Below are 18,311 nucleotides of genomic sequence, written 5' to 3' on the forward strand. Positions count from 1 at the left end.
GGGGGGGAGGAGAACGAGAAAGAGACAGGAACAAGCAATTAAAAGCTCTGTGACATGTTGCTTAGACATCTTGCTGTTTGTTTGTCGGCGGGGGGAGCTGAGGCCCTGAGCCATGGTGGATCGCTGGGTGCACATGGGGAGGGAGTTTGCCCAGTTTGCTGACCCACAACCCCCTGCAAACGCACGCAGTCCTCTCAACCCCCACCACACCCCAAAGTGGTTGACAGTACGACTGTCAGAAAAAGGAGTGGACCTCTTTATCTACTTTTGCTCTCTTCATCTTCCACAGAGCCCCCCCACCCTCTTGCAACATACTCACTAAAATCCAACATAGAAAATCCATCTGCTACATTGCTGTGCACGTACTGAAAGAAAGCTTGTCTGGAAGGCACTTGCAGACCTCCACTAAGCAAAAACAATCATGCCGGAAAGAGATTTTGCTCTCCTCCCTTAATGGACTGAGTCATGCTCAACTGTCGACCGGAAGCCAACCTTTTTCTCATGGTTCTAAGTTGTGACACACATTTATCCAAGTCAAGAACTATCAATAGCATACATGTGTCTGCAAAATGAGTTGGGAGGTGGCACAGGTAGATGCTGAGATTACGAGCTGCCAATCAAGAACGTGAGGAAGAAAATGGCAACTGTCAAATAAAACAGTTATGCGCCGAGAAACATAACTGACACGTCGGTCAAAATCATGTTATTATCCAAATAAACAGTCAACAAATATTTCAATGTACAGTGTCCGACGGTGCAAATGAATTCATTGCATCACAATGAACCGCTATTGTTCCCCTCCGATATGAAATCCATCTTAGCATTAATGCCAAGAATGGCACAAGTGAAGCGGCCAAAAATTGCGCAACAGCCAAAAGACAACAGAGGGAGGTTTGGTTTAAAATGTCAGCATACGGCATTAAAACTGTCAGCGGTACAATTTAGTGGGATGGGAGTAAACTATTGGCTATACTAATGTTACGGTGAACAACTTCACTCAGCTGCTTGGGAGTTTTCTTTTTTTTTGGGGGGGGCGGGGAGACGGCAACATATCAAAGTATGTTTTCCCTTGTCGGAGAGCACGCGTTTGTGTGCGCGCTGAAGCAGGGCGACGGCAGAAAGGGAAAGAGCGCGGCCGCGAAGGAATGCTTGGAGAAGACATTCGCCTGATAAGATAAAAGTTCAATAGAAGAAGGAGAACATGTAAAGAGATTACAGCGTGCAGCTGGCGTCCTTCTGAATCACTGCTTATCTGCTCTTGTTTACTTTCACCCCGGCCCATTACGGCGTTGTGCAACAACTTTGTGTGTCTACTGCTGCGAGTGAGGGTCACTCGTGGAATGGTGGGGGGTCTCGAAAAGCATACAGGCTATTTTGCATTTTTTGCACTCACCGACCTTGACTCCCAAGGCCCGGGCTGACACATTTACGAGCCATCTCTCACTTAAGCTCCCCGACCGGCCAAACATGACAAACACGACTTGCACGCCTGCAACAATGAAAACCTACTTTCTTATTCATGTGTTTTTGTTTTTCAGGATGAATATTAAATTGCAAAAACGGGAAGATAGCTGAAGGGTAAGTTAACCCAGCTGATGTTGATGGAAGCTGCATCAAAACAAATATTTTCCGATACTCCCCGTTCGACGTGTGCGCAATTCCTCTTTTGTCCCACCAATGATAGCTTTAACTCAAGCTAATGGACGAATCCAGAAACCCGTGGCGGAGGTGATTATGGTGAAACATCTGCCCCGTGTAACAAATCCTCTGCAAATATCAACAAGACATGTAAAAATTCCATTGGGACATGTGTGCAGAAATTACTGTCAAAATAAAAGCGACCGGCTCATGTGAGATTTGCTGCAATCCGATGCAGGGGGAAATTAACATGAATTTCAACAAAATGTTTTTTCTTTTTCTTGCTCCAAGTGTCACAGCAATCAGCAAAATCAAAAAAATGAAACGATATTTTTGCGCAAGGGAATCATGCCATCAGAATTTGATACTTATGAGTTAAAACACCATGTACCATCCCCGACTGGACTGGACTGAAAATTGGGCCTTAGTCACACAATCTCCTTGCAAATGAATCGCATCGCACGGTGCTGTTCTATTGATCCGAAATTCCAAATAAACAAAAGGGTGTCGCCAGTGTACCATGCGTGCGCATGCACCCGACACCGTTCAATTGATCCAGTCTCTTCGCAAGCAGATGCGGGCTAGAAACTGCGCACTCGCTGTAGAAAAGTCTCCAAACCCATAAAACAGCTGTCACCTACTAACTTCACTTTTCGGAAAGTTGCCTGTCTTGCTCTCTCGTCCAACCCATTCTCATCTCCGCCACTCGCTCTCTCTGGATTAGGATGGTTTATTCATGATTATAGTGTAGTGTACTATGTGTGTGTGCGTGTTTGTATAAGCTCAAGGCAGGCCACTAGAGTGTGACAGCAGGCCAGCACTGTGACAGGAGACACCTTGGAGACTGTGACAGGCTGCCAGCTGTACACCATCATTCACATTTCTCTCTCACGCGGACGCACACACATGCGCGGGCACACAAACTGGACGACTCATCTTTCTGCACGTACATCTCTTCATCTCCTCGAGAACGTCTGCATCCTTATCCTGCCGGGCCTGATTTTCGTGACCATCCTTTGTTCTTTCCACTTGGCCCTTTCAGGGATTCAAATTGAACTTGTATTTTTTTTTTCCTGTCCCCGTCAATGGAAGAGTCTCTACAACCTTTGTTTGTACCTTCTCTATGCTGTTCACTCGCCTTTAAATTGTTTTTTTTTGGGCTGTCTTTACGGTGACGTCATTTGCCCCTCATCTGAACCATTTGGTCCATACAACCCAACCCAGCGGGCGCTGATCTCTAAATCCCATCGCCTCCTTTTTTTTTTTCCCTCGTCTCTCCTCCTCACCATCCAGTGACCTCTCTGACCTCGGAGGGAGGGAATTATCTCTGTCCGAGGAGAACAGAGCAGTATACTGCTGGGGTGCCCCGACCTCACATGCACCCGCTGCTGCGGGCACCCATATTTATACACCACCCAGAGCATTATCAAGGGTCATTGCTAGCCTCACTCTGTGGCGTGAAGCACCATCTGTGCTGCACTTCCAGTGTGAATGTGTGCGTGTGTGTGTGTCTGATCACACTGAGCAATGCTAACACTGTTCAGATTGAAGATCCGACTGTGTTGGGGTTGTTAACGCGGTGTACCTGAGAGCGTGTGTGTTGCTTTGGGGGTCTCTGTGTTTGGTTGTCAGTGCATACGACAATTATAAATGGTGGTGATGTAAATCAAAGTGTAACATCAATCCAATTTTCCTATTGCTTTTTTTTTTTTAAGCCCTCAATGTTGCAATGCAGAAAAATAGCTCATAATAAGACTCTTACTTCATCAATGAAGTGACTTACTAGGTTAATGAGTGCAAGTGCACCTTATTTTTGCTCGTCTCATTCCTCCTTGTGGACGAAAAAGGTGTTTTTAGTTCTATGGTTCTGGGTAATCAACACAAATAGAAAATCGTTTAACATTCCAATTATAATCTGTCCCGCGCATCCCTTGGATAGGTCAAAAATAGGAAAAAACGAGACAAGAGGGATGGTACAACCTTGAAGACCAAAACATACTCGGTACCAAACCAAAATATATCTACAAGCGGGAGTTTTAGAAATAAAAGTATACGTGTGTGCGTGTTTTGTGTTTGCGACATCCCTTGCTGTTTAGCAGCTCCGCTCTCTTCTAGTCATCATCTGTATGTGGGAGGTCAGGTCCTGCAAGTGGTGCAAGAAGTCGCACCAGAAGAGGCCCTTGCTAAAATGCAGCTAAGGAGGATTATTTGTGACTTCTTATGTGCTACAGGTTTAGGTCAGGAAGGTGAGATGCTGACCACATACGGAAAGACTTGACTGTCACAATGTACTGTACAGAATACTTGACACTTTTTTAAAGCTGACAACATGGCTCCAACCTGTCTTTTGAATAGCACTGAATGTACGGGCGAAAATGTGAAAAATATGTATCCCCTGTGCAACATAAAATGAATCGAGCGTTATTATATTCTGTCTATCTGACGTCATTGTGATGCAAAGGTGTTGCTAATGTAGTGACTGCAGCGTGTACACCTCATTTGGGTCCGCGTGTGCGTATATTTTACCTGCTGCATCCAGTCCTGTGTGCTTTTGCTGGTCTCCTGCAGCCACATGCTGTGAGCCGAATCCGTCAGAGCCACAGCACACACTTTGTTCCTTACCTCAGCTTCCCTCTGATTCATCTACAATGAAGAGAGAGAGAGAGAGAGAGAGAGAGAGAGAGAGAGAGAGAGAGAGAGAAAGTAAGTGGCACAGTCTATGATGGTGACTTGTCATATGTTCACTGCTTGCCAAATGACACATTGACAGAGTCAATATCATGACTTTAGCATGACTAATGCATCCGGTTTTCGATTTTCAGCAACAATGCCATTTCTTTTGAGGATGGCGGTTACAAATACATTTAACCAGACGTATAGCATAATATTATCGTGAAATATAAAAGAGCTGCTCGACGACAGCGTGTCCTTGTCACGTACTGTGCAAACGACCTTCCTTGTGCACGTTCAAATACCTCGGCTCCCATTCTTAATACCTTTTCCCTTCACATGTCACAGACAGTGGCGTCTGCAGGACCATCTTCCTATTCCCCCCTGAATGTCAACGCCAAGGAAAATGTCACACAAAGGACTTGTTACCGCACTACAATAGACTTCCCACACCGCTGGACCCACCCCAAGGAGTACTGGAGCCAGACCTTGGGAGTGAGCCTTTTCAATGTGCTTCACATTAAGATAAAATAGTGAAGAAAGGAGAACAGGCCTTACGACAATAGGTTAACAATCTCTTGCTCTGTACATTTAGTAAGGCTGTGACGGGAAACGTGCATCGGCGTAGTACAGTGTTACATTTGGTGATCTCTGGCTCTGAAATGTTTACATGCCGTAAAAAAAAAAAAAAAGTCTGTTATGTCACATAGTGCATATTTTGTTTGGTATTTTGCAACACTACCGAAGTAATGTTGGCTCAGGCTGTGACGGGAAACGTGCATTGGCGTAGTACAGTGTTACATTTGGTGATTTCTGGCTCTGAAATGTTTACATGGCGTAAAAAAAAATAAAAGTCTGTTATGTCACGTAGTGCATATTTTGTTTGGTATTTTGCAACACTACCGAAGTAGTGTTGGCTTTGAATTGTCCTTCTGTGAAATACGTAATGGATTAGTCGAGTTTTTGAAGTTTACATGGCCATAAAGGCCATTAGTTTAATTTTCTAGCATAAGACTACTACTACAACTTGGAACAAAAATGGGATTACACGATTACACACCGTCACAAAAATATTCACTTGACATGTTGACAGATGATGCCACTAACCTTGCGTCCAGTTATAGGAAAAAGCATGTTAATGTCACCCCGATTGGCCCGGGCGATTAAAGCAAAACGTTTTACGAGTTAGTGCACATGGTATGTAGAGTAGCGGAGCTGATTTATAGTATGAAGGATGTATTTAAAAGTGTGAATTTATTGAGTCAGATGGGTGTCTCAGACAACAGGAAGGATACAAGGCTTTTGGAAAACTGAATTCATCCTCAGTTAAAGCAAAACGTTTTAAGAGTTAGTGCACACTCTATATATGTATGTAGAGTAGCTGAGCTGATGTATAGTATGAAGGATGTATTTAAAAGTATGAATTTATTGAGTCAGATGGGTGTCTCAGACAACAGGAAGGATAGAAGGCTTTTAGAAAACTGAATTCATCCTCAAACTGCCTCTGAACATGTTTGAGGGAGGCAACATCAATGCACCTTCAATCCCGTAACCCATCAATGTATGACGGCCGCCTCAAGCAACTGAAAGACGATGGACCCTCAAACAAAAACTTACAAAGGTGGCGATATGCTTTACGTTGGCCATTGTACACTCTAAATTCACACATAATGAGATATTGGGGCGGCCCAGTGGTCGACTGGTTAGCGCGTTGACCTCACAGTGCAGAGGTCGTGGGTTCGATCCCGGCTTCGACCTTCCTGTGTGAAGTTTGCATGTTCTCCCCGCGCCTGCGTGGGTTTTCTCCGATTACTCCGGTCCCCCCCACATTTCAAAAACATGCAGGCGTGAGTGAGCATGAGTGGTTGGTTGTCTCTATGTGCCTTGCGATTGGCTGGCAACCGGTTCAGGGTGTCCCGAAGTCAGCTGGGATAGGCTCCAGCACCCCCCGCGGCCCTTGTGAGAATAAAGCGGATCGGAAAATGGATGGATGGATGAAATAGTGTACATGCTTATATGTGCACCATAGCATCAACCTTCTGATTTGGCTTCTCTGACTGTCCAGCCGAACCTACGCTGGTTCAAGAATTTGCTTAAGGCTAATTGACCAGGAAGCAAAATCATAAAAAGAAAGGTATTTCAACACATGCCTTTCGTGACAGCTAGATTAATAGATACAATATCTATATTGGACTATATTTGCTATAACACGAATGTAAAAGTAAAAAAGGAGAAATACAAAGATAAAATCTACACTCATGTCTTTTCCATTCTACAACCTCTTACAATCATGCACACACAAAATCATCTGCATTGCATTGCCGTCCATGCATGGTTGAAGAGCTTTCCACTGGCAGAACAGGCCCTATGGGAGTAGCAAAGCCAACCCTTTAAAACCTGAAGTGTCAAGGCAAGTTCCTGTTTCCTGGCATGAGCCAGACTCTGTCCCTGTGTCAAAGGGGGCCATAACAGAGGCCAGCAAAGACAAGAAAGCAGACTGGCCGTGGAAAACTTACATCATGATGTCTATCGAGGGGTTTGTAGTCCAAACTTAATATTTACTGTTCCAGTTGACGGATGTATCGTTGTGTGCAGTTATTGATGGCGCCGAACAGAAATGAGAATGGCGTTGGAAATATTGACTGTGGAACTAATGGGATTCGTCAGTCGTCACTGAAATAAAAACTGGAAGAGAATCGGTCATCACAAACAAAAGGGAAACTAGCAAACAGCCATTGGTCAGTGGTTTCATAACTCGCCATTCTCAAAGCCGGACTGAGGCTACGCTAGATGGAAAATCAGTGTGGATGGACTTAAGAGTTAATTGAGTACTTTGCAGAGTATCAATAACATCGCACGGTAACCAGACACTTCATTAGGTACACTTCAATATGTGACAAGAGCCTCCCCATGTCACGTAGTTCAATGAGAAAAACCAAAACATTCGGAATTCTGCTCATGATTCAGTGTGGTTCTTCTCTCACCACTACAAACCACATCTGCAACTGTGAATATGTTCATCCTATTTGAACATTGGCAACGAAACATTTGAAAATATGATATTTAGGAAGGCAGAGAGTTTCACATAGATCCCATATCCGATCATTTTGTGCAGGTGTACCTATTCAGGCCATCCATCCGTCTTATGATTTGACAAAAAAAGCCATGACTGGGATGATGTCGCAGTGGTGCAGATAGAATGCATGCATCTGGAAGTCCAATACCCGACTTTCATATTTGGACAACGCAAGATTAATCATGTGAGGACAGGCTGGCTCATGTTGCGTTCTTAGTCACAACAAGGCACTTCGTGCAAAATGTAATTGCTTTGAAATACAACAACAAACCCCCATTGTTTCTTCTCTCTCAACGGAATGTGTTCTCTCTCATGTTTCGCCATGATTCCCTATTCAAAGATCAATTCCCATTCAGAGACACTTAACCGATGTCATCAGTTTGCTAAAATTAGGAAGAAAAATACACGTGGAACTCTCTTCCAAACAGGGCTTCTTAAATAACTCCATCCTCCGGCGCGGGCGATATCAATCAGCCTCTCTGACAGCTCTCATTGCACACATATGGTCGGCTGTTGCAACATTCGGGGTAATAGGTTGACAAATAGGCCCTCAAAGCAATGTGCCTCTAAATTATGGTAAGAGTTTGCTCTTCCAAGCCACAGTGACAACTGTGGTTACCGAGTGTGAAACGCAAATACAACCATCTTTGGCACTCGGTTCCGACGACAATGGCACTCAGGGAGCACACACTGAAACCAAGGCAACCTCAATTTGGACCGGCAACATATCATTGAAGCACGACCCGCCTCTCAGCAAAGTTCTGTGGGATCTAGTTAAGGCATTTTGTATAATCCCACTGACAAAGGAAAAAAAAAGAGGTGTTATCTCCTCGGCGGAGGGAGCTCAGTGTGTAACGACCTACGTTATCCCCAATGTTAGACACGGTGATCCCCTATGCAAACACTTGCTTTATCGCGCAAACAGACCAGCTGTTGTGTCTTTGCGTTGGACAGGAAAAATGGAACAGAAACATGTGGATACACTTGTTGGGCTAAAACCAACATGCAGATGTTGAGGGGTTTCGGTAATGTAAAAGCAGCTGGATGTATAGAGTAAAGTTCAGGTGGGGGTTGGCCATGGTATGGTGGGGTGCGGTGGCGGGCCTGACTGTAGATGAGTCAAAACAGATAAGGGAAAGAGAGGAATGAAAACAATGAGAAAGAATGATGTGAAGTGAAAGTATTTCATAATGAACCCTGACGAGCATGGGTGTCTTTTTTTTTCGTTTATCACGCCGCTGCAGCTGTAACAAAGCACTTTACAGAACATTTCAAATACAACATCCAAGAAATCAGAATATTGATCCGTATATAAAGCGCATCGGATTATAAGGCGCACTGGCGACTTTTGAGAAAATTGAATGCTTTTGGGTGTGCCTTATAGTGTGGAAAATACGGTAAATTTTACGCTAAAAAGAATAGTGAATAATATTGAGTTCAATTTTTGTGCATTATTCAAGGAGTGTTTTTAAGTAAAGTCTACTTGCGTAGTCATAGCTTGTTAAATAAAAAACGTCACTCAAAGGTTGAGGAAGGAACCCACAACCTTTAGGTTGGGAGATGGCCACACTACCACCTGAGCCTTGCCGTTACAACAGTGAGTGAGTAAATAGCCTGTGTCAAGCGAACTACACAAAAGTCCAAGAGGGAGGCCGAGAGCGAAATCAGCGATTTTCGAACTCACAATAGGAGGGCCAACAGTTGATTGTGGGTTCGTTCCTCAACACTTAAGTGACCGTATAGCGTGGCTATCCTCATTGTGACATGAAGTTAACTGCAACTGCACATCGCATTTACAATCTTCTGGGCCACGAACACACAGCTGAGTCACCGCTGGTGGCCATGACTCAACTTCAGCCCCTCCCAGCATCCAGTGAAACTCTGGATGAACTATGAAACCCCTTTCCCTCAGCTGCTCTCCCGTTAAAAAAATAAAAAATAAAAAAAAATATTTTTTTCTGAAACCTCTGAAGAGGGCCCGGTTGCTATAGAGACCAAAACATCACAGATCTCTGACCCCCTGGTTGGCAAAAATCTGCTAAATCCAGCTTTTCACGGATTCTATGAAATAGCCAAATCCTGAAAGTTCAGAGTAAAAGACACACACACACACATGCACACACAGATTTATCTGGCCCTTGCATCTGACCTCCCACACGGTCTCTCAGCAAAGTACAATATGTAGCGTTTGACGCTACTTCCTGTTACCAAGCCAGATAATTGTTCTATTTTACGTTTGCACATATTGCTATTGTCGCCACTGGCATCTAATGGATATTTATGTGAGAGGTAAGTGAGCAAAGTAGCCATGGAGTCATTGGAATGATTCATCAACAGTTGATATAAAAGCAGGAGAATGAGACATTGTTTCGCCGCATGAAAAGCTAATCTTTTCGCACGAAAATACGTTTGACTCTCCCCACCGCCCTTTCCCTGTGTTGCCCCCATGCTCGCCGCTGCTCTGCTGACGCTACATCCAAATTCCGACAACAATAAAAGACAATTATTTAGGCCTTTGATAATTATGTGTCAAAGGCAGTGAAAGCCACTAGATAATTAGGAGGGGGGTTGGAAGGGGGGGAAGAATGGTAATTCACAATGGAGATCCCCTTGGGGAGACGGGCAGATTCATCCCTCGAAAGAATGCAGACGGGTAGAAAAGAGACGGAAGCAGGCAAAGACATAAAGATGGGGGCTCTTTAAGGGGCCTTGCTTACTGTCAGAAAGCCAATGTGAAAAGCCACAATTATGAACAGAGCGCAAGTGCAAAGAGAAAGCAGAAAAATAACAAGCGGTAAACAAGTGACAGGAGCGAAGAGTGCACAGTGTTGCTAGCGGAACGCAGTGACGGGAAGGGAAGAGTGCCGTAACCATACACTCGACTCAACTCGTAACGTGCCTGGACTGCGGACTGCCAAGTGCCACAGATAATGTCGGACTACCCAGTGAGCGGCGGAGCACTGCTTAAATATTTGATTGATTAACCGTCCTGTCGCTGCCAGCGAGTACCAGGCGAGCGGCGAGAGCAAACAGACTCCAAACAAACAAACATGTATGCGGCTGCACACCGGAAGCTTTGACAACACATGCACTAACACCCCCATAAATCTTGACACACCAACACTGGAACAGGAGGATAAACACACACACACCACACACGCCCGCACACTCACTGGAACACACCGAAAAGCTCAAACTCTGCAAAGATAAGTGGCACAGGCTGGAAAAACAAACATAAACCCCCTGACTGATGCTAAGGATTTTGTCACCATAAATCAATCGAGGATAATAGACTCCTGGACATGGTGAAGTTGCAATGTGCTCTCAGAGGCTTTGAGCAGGAAATCGGACTAAGTTCCGCTATGTGAGTGTGACCGCGTCCATCTGTCCATCCATTTTTCTGGACTGATTATGCTGTTCGGAGTCACGGCATGCGGGAACGAATCCCAGGCCGCACTTTTATTTACAAACCAGCACTTGGACGATTAGCTTCATAGTGAACGCATTGGGGCATCTTTGGACGGTAAATGACAGGAGAGAGAGGCAATGGACGGTACAGGGCATTGTGTCAAGAGAAATTCATTTGAAGAAAAGAGGCCATTCATTGTTTTATACATATTGAGAGAAATGAATAACATCTAAAATTATTTGCACGCCGACACAATAAATCTCTCAATTTGTAGTTGACTGGGATTGGACTAGATAGTGCAAAAAGTTACAGGGATCCTTTAGAACAGGGGTGTCAAACTCATTTTTGTCGGGGGCCACTTCGGAGTTACGTCTTCCCTCGGAGGGCCGTTCAAGTGAGTGTAAACAGGATCACAAAATTATTGCAAAATCTCACTTATCATTTATTAAACATGACAATTTGACATTTAAGTGCACATTTTAGCAAGGATCATGCAAGTTGACACACATGATTTGGTTTTGCGGGCCACATAAAATGACGTGGTGGGCCGGATCTGGCCCCTGGGGCCTTGAGTTTGACACCCTTGCTTTAGAATTATGAATGCGTTCCCTCAAAGTTGCCAGGGATATAAAATAACACAAAATAATATCCCAAAGGACTGTGAGAAGTTGAGTGAAATGTTTCCATATAAAATATTTGCAACTCTACGACTTCTACGAGTCGTTTACATTAGTGTCGGTAATGTCCACTTCAAATATACCAATTCATGAAATAAATCATCATTTTCAATCTTTCAGATGTAACAGGGAGTGAATCATTTGGCCTTCCAGACTTTAACTGCATTTCCGTGCGCAGGGTCCAAAGTTGACGAGGCTGATTCATTTGTGCTCATTTGCGTAGACGAGTTTCGACGCGAGGTCGCAGAGAGGTGGACAGTGTTGTGGGTGTGCTGTGCTCAAACTCCCCGACGCACCCCGTGTCATCCACTCACACACATAAACACACTCATCTCTGGCTGTGAAAACATAGGCGTCTGAATCCCCCCCCGACACCCTCCAGAGGAAGAGACAACACCAGCGCTTCCTGTAGCTTTGAAGCGGCAAACCCAGGTCCCCTGTCAGTCCCTAGCTTCCTTTGTCTCAAGCGCAGGAAGGAAGCCCTCTGCAGCACGATGCCACGGAGGCCCTCGGGAGATCCACCGAGCGCGTTTGTGTGTGTGTGTGTGTGTGTGTGTGTGCAGAGTGCGTTTGTGTGTGAGTGTGTGTCGAGGCAGCCGTGCGCGCTAAGGTCACATGCATTTACTCTCAGAGTTGCCCCCACCTCTGACGTGAACTCTGGCACAGGCTGTGAAAGGGAGGGAAAGTGCATGAGGGGACGGCAACAACTTCCTGCTCGTTTTCCTTTCGCCCCCTTATCGGCGCACGCACGATGGAGGGACGACGAGGGAGAGTGTGAGGAAGTGAAGCTGGAGTGGCGAGGAAAACCGATAGGGTGAGTTGGGGAATTAGCTGAGTGACATTGTCAAAGTCAGGGGGGCAGCGGGAGGTGGCGGCTCACGACTGCGTCTGTTCGACGTGCGCGCAGACACGCAAGCGCACATGCGCGCACGCACGCGAGTGGGAGTGGAGAGGAAAAGGAAGGGCAATAAATATTTACTGACGCAGCACAAGTGAAGAATGGCTGTCCACTGGTGGAAACAAAAGGCAGAGGATGAGAAGTAGCGTGCCAGGAAACCTACCGGCTGCGGGCGCTGCGCCTCGCTTGTGCCCGCATGGAAACAAGAGGAAGACGGGAAGGGAGGAGGGGGAGGTGGATTGTCAGGGTAAGAGAGGGGAAAAGGGGGGGACAAAAAAATGGGGTTGTGGGTAATGAGTGCTCATAAACAATAACAGCCCGGTGGAGAGCAATTGCTGTACACTCAAGAAAATGGATTTCGTTTCTTGATGATTAATTTGAGTGAGAGTTTTTATGTGCGAGAGCATCGGGTCATGCATTATGGTACGTGTAATGTTTTTTTTCGCCCCCCCCCCCTTCCCTGTATTACGGGTGTTGCTAAGTAATCCGTCTAAATAATCAGTTACTTTCAACATACTGGAAAATCTTTGCCTCGGTATTTGTCGCCACAACATAATCTCATGAGATGCAAGGGTTTCATTAAAAAAAAAAAAAAAAAAAAAACATTCATTTTTTTCATTTATAATGAACACTGATGGAAATTTTGACCTTTCGGAATGAATGAATGAATGAAGAAATAAATAAATACAATTTACCCCGATACGATCATCTGAAAATGAACTGACCAGCCCTGATTTCATATCACGCAGGATATCAGGAAAACTTGATATGGCCACGCGAAACTCAACTAATGAGTTACTCTATTGAGTCTGGAATACATCCATGCATAAGATTTAAAAAAAAAAAAAAAAAAGTTTGATTATGATTATATTACCGCAACATAATTCAATTAATTGCTAATGGACAAAAGCACAGCCGAAGAGCTGATAAACTTCGCACAATCGAAGGCTGCTGTGAGGGAATCGAAAAAGTCACATTCTGTTCACATTGAGTTGATATTGACACAGTTAACGGCAAAAGTGTCATGAAATTAAGAGCCGAAGATGATCATATATTGTTGAGGGACAATAATTACAGAAATTCTCCAAATGGACATTTCTAATTAGGCAACGTCCCTTAAAAAAGTAGATTGGCCACGCTGTGTTTAATTAGCGTCCCGCGTTAATTGGAATAAATCTGATTGAAGAAAATCAGAGTAACGTACAGCGGCCAGCATCTGATCACTCCCCAATCAACAGGCCGCATTAACAGCTTCGGATCGGAAAAGCTTAAAAAGGGAACTTTGCTTTTGTGCCTCGCAAAAGGAAGGGATGGGCCTCATCTTCTCGGCGACAACTCCTTGCTCTCGGTCTCCCTCCCTCTCCTTTCTCCTTCGCCTCTTGCTCGTCTCCCAACCCTACGGCAATGCTGTAAAATAGAAACCTAACCTCAATATTTTCCCTCACGGTGCTGGGATTTGCTGGCCCATTAAATTCCCCTTCCCATGTGTCAGCTTGCACATTTCCACCAAGAAAATTCCGTATAATTAAAGTTTCTTAATGATTTATAAGCTATAATAATAGCCGTAAGTATTTGAGAGCAGGTTAAAGGGACGGGCTCTAAGTGCACGCGAGGGGATGACCGTGATTGAACATAGTTTCGGACGGGCGACGCTCTGCTGGAGACCAGGATGGATCGGGCGAGGGGGAACGACACTGACGGGAGGGAGGTAGGTGTGGGGTAGGGGGGACTTGGAAATGGTGTGGTCCTAACCAGGGGTGTGTCGAGGAGGAAGCTGAGACCTCTGTGCAGTAACGTGTCGTGATACCGACTCGGAGGAGAACCGGGGCCTCTCTGAATTCTGGCAAGGAGGAGACAGCTGACTACGGACCAACAAAAGCACACGCAGATGTTTGCTGTGCACAACGTTTGAAAAAGTGACTGGAAGAACGCGAGGGAACGATAAAACGACACGCGAGAAGAGATTTCATCATTAAAAAAAGTGTGAGACTAAATAACAGGTCAAAGTGAATTATTGTGGCCTAAACTTCATGGATGATAATTTTATGGTAGTTGGTTATTGAGAGGGGTTAAGCAAAAATTACTTTGTCAGTGAGTTGGGCATGCTATTTGGTTAAAGGAACAGACGTGGGATCCCTCACCCCCACATCTATTTTGTAGATAATGTATTGATGGATTCAATAAAGGAATTAAAATACTAAGAATTATCCATCAAGGAATGCGATCGGCAGGACAGTACTTACATACACGCGTAAGTACACTACACATAAAAACAATTCTCCGCCCTCAAATGTGCTCTGGGTATCCTGCTTTATGAATGGTCCTTATAGCTCCTTTTTTTTTTTTTGCGGGGTGATTAATGACAACAATTTTTTGGGGTTGTTTCCCCAAACATCGACACAATACAGTATTATAAATTGGGCGGAACTGGGCAACGGTACCTGGCGTGCAGTGCTTTGTTTCTTGTTGGCTTTGCTACTTTAATTGAAAAAGCTTAACATGTGGCCTAGCTAAACCTCTCATCAATTACGGACCCTAAAAAAAAAAAAAAGAAGAGACTTCATATCTTGGACACATTTATAGCCCTGTTATCTATACCCGACTTCAAAATGTGAACTAATTTCAACATAACATACATTTGGTTTTGTTTATATTCAACAATAGCCTATTGTAGTCAAACCACAAGCATGTTATAATTCCCTTTCCATAGTTTGCAGTAGGTACTCTTAAATCATCACATGAACAAACAAAATAATGTTTTTGCATATGCAGGGGAGGGACATCCCAGGTCATCTTGAAAACTATTGTCTCGGGCCGCTGGTAGTCATGGGCCCTTGGAATAGTCATCACGCACACACATGCGCAGATGTTTGCTCTCTGCTGCCTTTCTAATGGCAAGGATGATATAATTGCCACTTAAGAAATCAGTGTGTTTTCACACTCTGCCAAAGCAGCAACAATGCGAGTTACGGCCTGGGTGTTGCTACCCACATCAAGCGCACGTACGCACGCACGCACACACACGTGTGCACTCACACATCCGAGACAGTTACACACTGACTCTCCATACAAATGGCCCAGAGCTAGCATGCAGCGTGCCAGTGAGAATATTCGCAAAAGTTTCGCTCACATCCTGGTTGTGAAAAACTTTCAAGAGACTGTCGTGAAAAACAAAAAAAAACCCCAAACAAAACATGGGAATGCTGTAAGAAATTGTAAACGAGCAAGCACATAAAAGCTAACTTAAAGAGTTTGGGGGGTGGGGGTGGAAGGTGGAATGACTAAAATGGTAGCAACATCACGGTTGGACAAATTTTCACCTTAGCTGTGAATGAAAAGGGAGGAAGAGGAGAACCAATGAGAAAACAACAAATCTGCAGGCGCCTGCTGCTCCGCACATTACTGGCAAAGCAGGTTTAAGTGTGGAGGTTCGAGTGTGTGTGTGTGTGTGTGTGTGTGTGTGTGTGTGTGTGTGTGTGTGTGTGTGTGTGTGTGTGTGTGAGAAGGGTCATCAAGGCTGCAAGAGGAGGATCCATGAAGGATTAACTTCTAGAGCCACTCCAGCTATCCCTGAATGAGGAGCGACCCATTGCCAAAGATGGAAAAAGAATGAAAGAAAGTTACGGGAAAAGACAAAACTCAGTGAGGAAAAAAGTTCTTCCTTTCTCTGATGCTTTTTTTTTCATGGTCCTTAATATTTGCTTGTCTGCTGTGCCACAGGGAGGGAAAAAAAATGAACGCATTATTAAAGAAACAGGTTGTGTCATCCACATGTACTCAAGGGAACAAGGACGTAAAAGAGCCAAAAATACAGGAGTGAAATTAATGGAAATGTATAACAATCTGAAATTAACTTCTCATTGCCACGAGCCATGATTTAAAACAGCCTTTGCGGAAGAAAGAGGTGAAGACATGTTACAAATTGGACAGACTTGAGACGCGACGAGGTAATTGGCCATCTCAAGAAAACACTTTGCGGTTCTCAAGGCATGTCATTTGATCAACAGTTTGATGAAGGAGTCAAAGATAAAACCATTCCACAAATGACTTGGATGTTGCTCAGTATTCAAAAATTACCAAATTTGTCAAACTCACAAATGTTGTAGTCATCTGACTTGAAATGATTTCAGCTGGGTTTTTTTCTCTCCATTGAGCTGTGCAACAGCAAAACCTGGAGTCATTTATACAAAACACATGTTGTGGCTTAAGTCAAATACAAGTTGCCGTTCCAGTGCAGTACAAACTCTATTTAAAACCGCATCAAAATTACTCTGACTGAAATGGAAGATAAACTGTTTTGATTTGCATTTTAATAATAATAATAGTAATAATAATAATAATACACTGGTGACAGTGTTCTTAAAAAAACCACAGCTATGCGCAAAATGATGTAAACAATGCTTCGTTTGCTTAAAATGAAGCATATATACAGTATATCTCTCTATATGTACTCAGTAGATACTGTTGATTTACAACTGCCTGAGAGAAGGGTGAGGGGCACTCATACACAGGATGTACTGCCATACACAATTCACTATAAAGTATATTATTAATCTTAAAAAAAAAAAAAAAAAAAAAGCAATTAAATCAAAGTGGTATAGAGCCTGAAGCTATGCGGTCTGTCATTTCTGCTGGAAATGCCACAGAAGATTACGGCTAGGTTTGTGGATTCCATCAACCCCCTTTTTTTTTTTTTTTTGATTAGGGAGTCAATTATTTCTCATTACTGAAGATGCTATTTCGGAAAAAGACCTTGTCAGTCAATCATGCAAAAAGTCCTCGAAAAGCGTGAATAAACCATTAAAGCGAGAGAGGCGCATCGGGGAAGAGGAGGAGGGGGCTGTTGGAGAAAAGCGCGCTGACCCCTTTCCTCACCCAAACTCCAACTCGTAGTCGAATTACCTTTTTAACTATTACACCTCTGTCAGGTCTTTGTTGGCGTATGGTAATTAGAGCCTTCACTGGAGGACATTTGAAAGGAAAACAGTATATTTATTAGTTTATCTCGCAGAAAGGCATTTATGTAGAAGGTACGCTGGAATGCGGTGATTATCTTGTCATTTATGTTTATCGGCGTAAGAATGAGTGTGTGTCTAAGCGTGTGTGTGTGTGTGTGTGTGTGTGTGTGAGAGAGCAAGAGAGAGAGAGCAATATGTATTAGCAACGGATGATCCAAGGTAACTTGATATTTTGTGTGCATATGTATATGTGTGTGTGTGTGTGTGTGTGTATATATATATATAGAGGTGTGTGTGTGTTGGTGTGTGTGTGTGTGTGTGTGTGTGTGTGTGTGTGTGTGTGTGTGTGTGTGTGTGTTTGTATAACTAAGGATGCGTGTTAGTGCGAATGCGCGTGCACTTGGCCACTGCAACACGCTAATGGGCGAGCACAGCAGATTTCTCCCGTCCTCTTTGTTCAGTGTTGGGTTTGACACCTCAAAACAATAGCGGCACTTCAAGTCGTCCAAACCCATCCGCACACTGCCTGGATGGGAGCTGCCAATTAGCACGATCAAAACACCCCACATCATCTGTCTGCTTACCAAGAATAATAATAATAATAATAATAATAATAATAGAAAAAAAATATCACATGATGAAGTGGGAAACGATGCACGTGTGCTGAGACACAAAAGTTGTATGAATAATGCGCATGTGAAAAAAATGGCCACAAAAATCAGTCTCAAACTACAGGTAGGATAACACTAAAATAGAGGAAGACGCTTCCTGTGCAAATCCCGAAGGAGACAAGTTCTATATCAAAGTCCTTTTTTTTTTTTTTTTGGACTAAACAATGCGGTCGCGACTGTCCACTTGCTCCGTCCTACCTTTGTTTAACGCCATGCTTGGTGAGCAGTGTTTGGGATCAACCAGGCAGGCAGACATTGCCACGTGACCCAAGGGACAGAGGGCCAACCTGGGCAGGGGTACAAGGGGGTGGGGG

The 18,311-nt window shown here is 44.1% G+C and overlaps 1 protein-coding gene across 5 annotated transcripts in view; it reads right to left on the bottom strand.

Annotated features, from left to right (window-relative positions):
- Positions 1-18,311, bottom strand: part of arb2a (ARB2 cotranscriptional regulator A) — a 168,987-nt gene that overhangs the window by 59,481 nt on the left and 91,195 nt on the right. For all 5 annotated transcript variants that reach the window (XM_019894608.1, XM_019894611.1, XM_019894606.1 and 2 more), the window contains one exon: positions 4,165-4,281. In XM_019894608.1, the coding sequence (XP_019750167.1) occupies positions 4,165-4,281 (117 nt within the window). The remainder of the gene's footprint in view (positions 1-4,164; positions 4,282-18,311) is intronic.

This window comes from Hippocampus comes, unplaced genomic scaffold (genome assembly GCF_001891065.2).
Source record: "Hippocampus comes isolate QL1 unplaced genomic scaffold, H_comes_QL1_v1.1 scaffold195, whole genome shotgun sequence".
Taxonomy (NCBI): domain Eukaryota; kingdom Metazoa; phylum Chordata; class Actinopteri; order Syngnathiformes; family Syngnathidae; genus Hippocampus; species Hippocampus comes.